This window comes from Fukomys damarensis, unplaced genomic scaffold, assembly GCF_012274545.1.
Source record: "Fukomys damarensis isolate Sample0158 unplaced genomic scaffold, DMR_v1.0_HiC HiC_scaffold_19, whole genome shotgun sequence".
Taxonomy (NCBI): Eukaryota; Metazoa; Chordata; class Mammalia; order Rodentia; family Bathyergidae; genus Fukomys; species Fukomys damarensis.
The window spans coordinates 34,700,023-34,709,418 of NW_022900931.1; the positions used below are offsets into that span (position 1 = coordinate 34,700,023).

Here is a 9,396-nt window from a genome sequence, read left to right on the forward strand (position 1 = left end):
ATATATATGGGACAATATGGGTGCAAATGAGGAAGAAAAGGCAAAACTCTTATTTGGGATGGAGCCACTCCAGACAGATGAAAACTCACATTCACCAAGGTCAGAGGGAAACCCACACTGGCACAGAAAGCTTGATTTGACTGCAATAGTGGCATTGACTCTCCAAAAAGAAATGGGGAGTTGCATAAAAGGCTTAATCAAGGATAGGAAAGGACTGCTTTGCAGGGGGAAAGAGGAGCAAAGACAAGGAGTCAGCAATCTGTGCAGCATTCAGCCTATAGCTGCCATCTCCTAACGAGTCAAGAAAGTGCTCATCCGGTGAATTCTCAGGAAAGACAGAAACCAGACCGCCAAGCTGCTAAAGCGAGAGCCCATATCCACTTGGGAGGAAACAAAGGGTCACCCATCAAGTCAGGAGAGCAGGTGGTCAGGTGCTGGTCCTCAGGCCCTCACAGGATGCAGGACACTGGACTCTGCACAAACTCAGAAGATGCTCCTCAAACCGCGTGCTAAAATCACAATCCCAGGCGATTACTAATGGTAAAGGATCGGGCCTTTCATTTTAAAGTGGGAATTCTATATGAACAAAACAGTTCAGCCAAGAAAAATTAATGACATCTTCATGAAGTGGTACCTATGACTTTTTACCAGTCGACTGCAGAACTTTCTTGAAGAGGTCATAAAAAAATGATCCCCCCTCAATTATCTTCTGAAAGTTCAGATCCCAGACTGCAAAGTAAGCATCACCTTCGATACAAGCTTGAGCTTCTGTCAGCCTTGCATCTTTGGCAGCAAATACCAGCTGTGACAGCTGCCCGAAGCTCCTCACTTTAATTTTCGATACAGAGAGAAATAGTAAGGGCTGTCCATCTTTATCGACTTCTTCTGAACTGACGGTTGTTTTGCTAAAAAAGAAAAAGAAAGCTTAATGTTACCAAGATGCCACCAGAAGTTGTTTCTACACATTCAGATGATTATTTCTGTCTTGTTATAAAACACAAAAAAATAGAAATACATCAGATTAGAAGCTCATCCATTTCCCCACTTGTACCCACACAGTTTTAACCCCCAAACTTCAAGCAACCATAGTGAGCGAGATAATATATATGCAAAGAAAACTTCAAGTAATTTCTAGAATCATGGCTGACCTCAATTAATCAGTTTTTATTTTTGTCACTCTAAAAATATGTTGGTTTCTCACATCTTTTTTTTTTAATTCCTAGTTCTACAGAATCATTCATGATTTGGGGATTTCTGATGTTATTTTATTTATAAAATTTTTAGACCACAATAATTAGTGGTTAGGAATTTTCTTGGCTACACTGTTTGTGAACAAAAAATAAAGCTATGTAAAAAGGCAAACTAGATCCTCTCTGTGAATTATTTTCCCCACTCTATACTCCCTAATTTGCTCTACCTTAGGATAATAAGCAGCTTTTTAAAAATGGGTTTTTCCTGATCAGAAATTACTGAGTCTCCTAGATTGGTGTTTCTGACAGCTTACTGATTTTTTTTGTTTGTTTAGGTTTTTATTTTAAAATATTGACGTGCTTATATGGAACTATATGCTTCCAGCACTTACAGCACTGATTAAATTCTACAGGTTTTTGTTACACGTCAATCTTGTAAAATGCTTGTAAATCAGCAGAAAGAGCAAACACAACACATCCACATTATTTGCTGCTGACACTATATGAGCAAGCCCTTCATCACTGTAACAAAATGCCTGGTATAATCAACTTAAAAAGAGAAAAGAGGACACGGTGCTGCGCACCTATAGTCCCAGTTACTCAGGAGGCTGAGGGGAGGATCCCTCTGGTCTGAGAGTTCTGGGCTGCAGCGCTATGCCAACTGGGTGTCCACACTAAGTTCGCCATCAAAATGGTGAGGGAGAGGGGGGACCACCAGGTTGCCTAAGCAGGCCCAGGTAAAAAATGAAGCAGATTAAAAAGGGGGAAGATCTCATTTGCCTACGGTTTTAGAGGTTCTAGCCCACAGTCATTTGGGCCTGTGGCAAGGCAGCACATCACGGTGGGGAGCACATGGAGGAGCAACCAACCAGAGAGGAACCAAGGTCTCCTTATCCTGGGAAAGGGCACACGCAATGACCTCACATCTTTCCATTAATTCTGCCTCTTAAAGATCCCACAACCTCAAATAATGCCTAGCTGAGCACCAGCTTTGAACACATGAGCCTAGGGAGACACTTATCCAAATCATTTTACTATTACACTAGAAACAAAGCCAGAAGATAGCAACTAGGGGAGGTAGAAGGATGTCCCCCCAGATGTAGGTATCCTAATCCCCCCAAACCTGTGGATACTTCACTACACATGGCAAAGGGGACTTTGGAAATGGATCAAGTTATAGGTCTTGAAACCAGGAAACAATTCTGGATTACCTGGCACAAATATAATCACAAGGGTCTTCACAAAAGGGAGATGGGAGGGTTAGAATCAGAGGTGATTCCATGATAGAAGCAGAGGTCAGAGATGCAAGGCCAACAGCCAAGGAATACAGGGAGCTTCTTGGGGCTGGGAAAGGAAAGAGCAACTTCTCCTTGAGCCCCCAGAAGGAGCAGAGCCCTGGCAATGATGCTGTTTAACCCTGAAATTCACTTTAGACTTTTATCACCTATAGAACTCTGCACTGAGATTCCTTAAAGGCTCGTACCTAATGGTGACTACCTAGGGGTGGTTACTCTAGCTAACCAGGTGATGACTGGGCTGGGCTGTAAGCTCACTGGGTGTCGAAAATATCAAGCTACCGGACTCAAAAAAAAAGTGGAAATCCAGTTGAAAAACTGGAGGACTGCAGGGCATTGCTCCTACTGGAGCCTAGAACTTAACAGAGAAGTGGGAAATAAAACGCCTGCTATAGAGAGGATGCAGAAAAGACAGTTTCCGTTTCTAGGTTCACCATTTCTAACACCTGAAGAATGAGCTCTTGGAAAGAAAAATGTGCACCCAGCTCCTGAAAGTCATGGAATGTGCTGCTGGTGACATCGACCATCCTGATGGAAAGATTGGGATTGAGGAAGGGGCTAGAGATACTCAATTTATGCTACAAAGAAGGAGAGGGGGAAAATGTCGTTTTCTTTACTCCCACCGCAAAGGTTAGTGCCAAGTTAGAGTAATTACTCAAAAAATGTATGTCTAAATGATAACACAGGAAATAAGGTGAGTCAAGAAGCTGTTTACAGTTGTCAAGGCGAAAAAATAAAGAGCTCAGTACAAAACTCATAGCAGCCGAGGGACACAGCTCGGTGCTACAGTGCTTGCTTAACAAGGCTGAGGCCCTGGGTTTGCTCCTTCACTCCTCATACTAAAAACACAAATACCTTATAGCTACTGACCTTCCTACTATGACCTGGGAAGTTTACCCAACTATCACAACGTCAGCTCAAAAACAACACGCTTATAGGTTGAATATAACATTAGGGACGGTGTAATTCAAGCCTTCACAACACTGATCAGAAAACGAAGGCCTGGAACGATTCACACAGAGGGGACAACATGCTTCCTGTCTACAGAGAGCTTCTACCAGCATACAATTTTGTTCCAGTTCACACAGATCACTAAGACACAGCAGAAAGAGGCTTGCAAGTACAGTATGGCAACCGCAGAACAGACAGGACTGAAAAAGTAGTTTTACCAGAGAAGAAGAGAAACTGACATTTTTCTGACGTGATTCTGAATGATTAACCAATCTGTAAACTTCCCAAACTCCATTCTAGGATTCAAAAGCAGGGCCGCCAGAGGTGCTGCCACCCACAGATGTGTGTGCGCTGTCTTCGCATGTGTGTGTCACATGGGTGTGTACTCTGTCTCCAGTCACATGTGGGCTTCATGGTGAGTATTTCAGGAAGATTAGTAAAATGAAAATAAGGCCATTTTCTTTTTAAAGAAATTAAACAGGAGATGATGACATAGGTTACCACAGGATAAATAGGTTTGGAATGATTCTAACGGAAAAGATGAATCATGTGACATCTGGAAAGTGCTGTACCTATTCCATTAGAACAATCTGCACACAAGGAAAGGAGATGGCGATGAAATGTGAGACCTTTTCAACATGTGAGGAAAGGATCAGTTTCAAACAGCAAACGTTAATTTGGCTAATTAAGAAGACTTCTACTGACTTGCACAGAGGAGATATACAGATGCACAACATCAAATGAGAAGTAAGGACAGAAACACCAATATACTCCCACCAATATCTGCAGGCTAACTTACCTATTTCATACACTTAGGATAGATTAAACTGACTTGTTTTGGAAGAAGAGACTGGAGAGAAAGTACAGCCACAAGGAGAAAGACTGCCTTTATTTTAAAACCTGCAAAGATACAATTATATGAGAGAAACGCATCCAAGAGACTTCAACTCAAGTCTTTCATGACTTTGACTTTACTCTGGGACACACAGACCTGAATCCTGTCTGAAAGAAGAATAGCTGCCTTGCTTTTAATAAATGTATAAACAGTAAAGTAAGGGCCAGAAAAGTGCATGGAAACCAAAGGGCAAAGAAGAGATAGCTGGGCTACTTTAGCAATAAATTCTCCTGGCTACTGAGAGCATTTCTGGTTTTTATCACTCATTTTGTTGCTAGAGGTGGCTATGGCTTGCTGGACTTCTTTGCTTTGGTGCATGCAGGAGTCCTGGATGTAAAAGCATTTAGTTATTTTCTGCTATTAGCAAAATCGTAGCTGTATCCTTGCTTTCTTCAAGGCAATCAGCACATATCTGGTTTTCATGAGAACCACACAAGCTCAGTTTCCTTCACATTCAGTAAGTGATGCTCCCAGATCTGTCCCATCCCTTCTAACACCAAAGACATCAGCAATAGAGGTCAGAAACAAACATGACACCCAGAAGCATTACCCAAATGAAACTCTGCCTGTTAAATCTGACAGAGGTAAGACAATCGAGATGTAGTTGTTTCAAAATATATATGGTGTTGCAATGTTAAAACATAATGCTTAGAACAGAGGACTATACTTAAAGACAACATTCAGAAATTTAAGTATGGAAATAAAGCCAAAAAAATTTGGAGAAGAATAGAGAAAGAAAAACAGTGACACATTTGAGGCATGCGTAACACCCACCTAACCAGGAAGCAGATGTGGTCATGATTGTACTTGGAACACAAAGTTAGCACAACATCCAGACACAATGACAATCACGATTTTTTTTTCTGTCGTATGATTTAAAGCCATCTTTGAACAAAGTATTTAATATATTTCTAATTGGTTTTGCAGCTGTTTTTCATCTTTTCAAGAGTTAGGAAAAACACTGAACTTTGGTGGGATCAACAAAGAATGGGGGACTCATCCAGAAATGACAAGAACTTGGGGAGAAAGTGACCTTTGGCAGAGTGAGCCAGAAAATACACCAATAAAATTTTTCAAAAACTTCACAGAGAAGGAAAACCAATCTAAGAATTAAAGAGTTCTTAGATGCAGGTCAAAAATGGTTTTGCAGTTCTAAAAATGAAATTCTGACCCTATGATCACAAATAATCCCAAAAGGAAAGAGAGAAAAGGCATCTATAGGAAGCTTTGGTTAGCTATGGAACTATTTTTATAAGGTCAGACTATTAAAATTTATATGTGAAACCAAATGGGGACGAGGTGACAGAAAAAAGACACCTAAAAGGAACAGTAAACTGAGGCTGCACACTGCTGAAATATGTCCATCTGTTTATCAGGCAATTATAATGAATAATGCCACATTATAATACATCATTATGTGTTTCTATAATTTTATGTATATATGTGGCTATGTTCTTTTTTTTTTTTTTCTAGTAGTGTAGACGGAACCCAGGGCTTTCACACTGAGCTACATCCCTAGTCCATTTGTTATTTTTACTTATTAAAATTCTGAGACCACTTTGCTAAATCACTGCTTCTCCTGTGGGAGGGATTTTGTCTGTATCCGATGACACAAAACCAGAGGCTCCTGGCATGTGGCAGGCAACAGGGATGGGTGGAAAGGCCAAGCGTGAAGCAACAGCAGTGACCTGGAGAATATATCCTCTATCAAAAGAAAATGAAATTTAAATTTATAAATTAAATAAAATTCTGTGCTGGGTAATGGAAATATCCTCAAATTTCACCTGACTGCCTCTGATTGGGAATCAGATTGGGATTTCTGAGACACACAGAGGCAAAGCGGGCTTTTCCAAAATGCACAACCAATTCATAAAAATATGCACAATAATGAAATTAAACTCTAGAAGCCATTAAGTGCCTTACCTGACAATATAACCTGATTCAAATGCTGAGAGCTCCAAATTGGTTTTCCACTCAAGTGGTTCTACGAAAACAAATTTAGCTTCTTGGGGGTGATCATAAATAAAATGCTCCACAAATACAAGGATCTCCTTCAGTAATACTTCGTTCAGCGGGGTGAGCTCCAGGGTCCCTGCGCCGTAGCCGGCTGCGGTCCACTGTGCCAGTCTCGCCAGCGCCACGCCCATGGTCCCGCTAATCCCCTGGGTCCGAGCAGCACCCCCTGTATCGGGGCACAAAGAGTGGGACAGAGACCACACGGTCGCCTTTCCATTGGCACAGTTTCCATTTTCAGGATTTACAATTAGTCCTATCCAACCCACAGTCTGCTTCTGACTCTTAGAGATTTGTTTTCAAATCATGTAATGGCTCTTCAAGTTGATAAAATAGTCCAAGAGCGCTAAGTAAAACTTACTAATATGGAGGGGTTTTCCAATATCTGCCCACCCTGAAATTAGTAACTTTCTTCTGACATCATCGGGCCTGAGAAAGAGAATACAGAGAGCTGGACAGAAAATCTATGCAGAAAACTGCAAAAGTGGAAAAAGAACAGAAGGAGGCTGGCAGCAAGTGTCTGGGTCCGTGGCTCTGCAAGGGGCTGGAGGTTTAAATGAGAAATGTCTCAAGTCATTCAGAAATATGCAACAGGAGGAGCTCTGCAATTCTGACTTTCTTTGGTCACAACATCTGTATCAGCACAATTACGACAGACAGACATGATTCCGAGATCGTTGTAAACACCCTACATGCCTTCTCAATGTAATGGTAAATCGTAATTTCAATTTTTTTCTGAAAAGTGGTTCAGGACATATTGATCCTATTGAAAGAATGTTTGAGCAATTCAAATGCTGGATTCCCTGTTCAAATTGCAGATTTGTAAGAAAAAAAGAGTTTTTTTTTCAGTCCATTTATCTAAGCAAATTATCAAAGGTCTAGCAATAAAATGAAAAAGAGAAAGTCAATGAAATAAATTTCACTTTGGTTACATAGGAAAGTTTTCCAATGATGTTTTTGTTTAAAAAGATGACATCATCTGTAACACTAAAGAAAAACCATGTTTAAAAAACAGGCCCTGATATAAATTCATAAAAGGTATTATTTTCAGATGATCTATACTTGTTTGTTTTTTCCTCTGTATTAACACTGATCATTAAAGCCTGCCTTCTAGAATATTAGGTCAGTGTCCATAAAACCAAATATAGAATATTCCAGCCTTTTTCATCCACTACTATTATAAAGGGTCAGAAGTATCTATTCTACAGAAATGTCTTGGCGACTTGACTTTTCACACTGCATTAAATCTTGCAGTCCCCTCACAGGATATCAGTGACTCTCAGAAGGTGAACACTTCCAGCTTGGAAGCTGTAGAGAAACACTGTGCAGATGTCAGCGTGGTTACCAGGACAATGTGAGGGGGCATCACTGGCATTCAGTAGAGGACCAGAGCTGCACAACGTCCTGAGCAGGGCTGCACCCAGCAGGAGGAAGTCTGCTGTAACCTCCAGACATCTGGCAAGTAAAAACCTTCAGATAAATAATGAGTCTAGAAGGGTTTCCACTTTCCAAAAATCACCAAGTAATTTTTTACAGTTTTAGTATATTCTGAATTTTTCAAGGACTGTAACTGCAATATAAGTGAAAGGAAAATCATATGCACTTCATTTCACCTGGAACTTTACCATTTTGGAAATCATGCCATTGATGCCAATATTATTCACAAAATTTTACTTGCAATGGTGCATTTATATGAGGGTGCCTTTGCAGTTACTGTGTCCACGGTGATTCTAGGTCAGGCTAGGGTGTGTCTGACAACTTCCTTATGTAGTCTAGTGTAATAGTAGTAACCAAACATTCACAAGTATTGTCCCTCACTTAAAGAGCACTTTCAACATCTAAAACTACATTATAAAGATAAGATTGTCTGTGTTCTTGATTTCAGAATAGTGAAGTCTAATTACAAAATATCTGCTATACAAACCAAGTGTTGATCAGATACACTTGAGAATAACTGTTCTAATTACATAGCTACATACGGGTACATAGAGATAACTTCTAGTGGAATGAAATATATACAATTAATGTATATTTTTTCTGTGAACGTCTCATTTCCAATTGCTAACTGATGGGAAATGCTTTAGATTCAAGCGTATAAGCACATACTGGTGCTTCTGTGGCTTGAGTTTCCCAATGTGAGCCTCAGTATAAACTAGGAAAAACAGCCTTCTTTATCTTGTACAGGACACTTAAGTAGACAGCTCTGCCTGCTTTTAATTTTAAGCACAGTATTAGTTGTGGTGATCTCATAAAGATATATAATATATGAATTATTTCTTCCCTGCAATGTTTATTTTTTTAAAATGTGAAACTGCATAACCTAAAAGATTGTTGAAGTCAGCACACCATACAGCAACTCCTCAGAAAACACTTAGGAAGGGAACTAAGAAATTCGAAAATCTCTCTTGGTCACGAAACACTTTCGTAGGAATGTTCAGTGCAACTTACACTTGAATGTGTTTCAGGGATCCCAGAGTCACGGCAAGGGGCCGGATTCACTCAACGAGGCTGCTTAGCAGAAATAAGGCCAAGGGGAAACTCGAGCGTTTTGACCATCCAGAAGGCAGAGCAAAAGAGCAGTGCTACTAGAAGAAAATAAGTAAGCGATGGTCAAACACTGTCAGCGCAACTCGGGCAAAAATACAAAAATCAAGACTTTCTCAGCAAGACAGTCCGCAGCCGGCACCAGGCTCCTGGTTCTTTAGGGCCAACATGTAACCATGGTTACCCAACGGAGACACAGAAATTCACAGCACATACCTTTGAATTCAAGTAAAATTTTAAAAGAAAGGAAGTTCAAAGATTATAAAAAAGGCGGGCGGGGGTTTGTGGTAAGTTCCTTCACAGCGACTGGGAACCACGCTTTCTCCGCCGCTGCAGGAAGGCAGGACGCTTAAGTGTCAGCTTTAAGCTTCCACTTTCACGAAAGAAAGGAAATCCATTCCAGTTATTTCCGCGGCCCTGGGCCGAACCTTGAGGAGGCCCCGGGACTCGGCGCTGGCACAGGGTGAGAGGCGCCCGGAGCGCGCAGCGGGACCGAGGAGGGACGAGC

The 9,396-nt window shown here is 40.9% G+C and overlaps 1 protein-coding gene across 2 annotated transcripts in view; it reads right to left on the reverse strand.

Annotated features, from left to right (window-relative positions):
- The window catches only part of Armc4 (armadillo repeat containing 4), a 166,624-nt gene that overhangs the window by 133,575 nt on the left and 23,653 nt on the right, over positions 1-9,396 (reverse strand). The window contains exons 1-4 of one of the 2 annotated variants that reach the window (XM_010614782.2): positions 9,105-9,379; positions 8,793-8,929; positions 6,255-6,513; positions 748-905 (exon numbers count right to left, since the gene is read on the reverse strand). In XM_010614782.2, the coding sequence (XP_010613084.1) occupies positions 748-905; positions 6,255-6,478 (382 nt within the window). In that variant the 5' untranslated portion in view covers positions 6,479-6,513; positions 8,793-8,929; positions 9,105-9,379. Of the gene's footprint in view, positions 1-747; positions 906-6,254; positions 6,514-8,792; positions 8,930-9,104; positions 9,380-9,396 lie in introns of those variants that run through there. The other variant, XM_033765651.1, reaches the window with a different exon arrangement.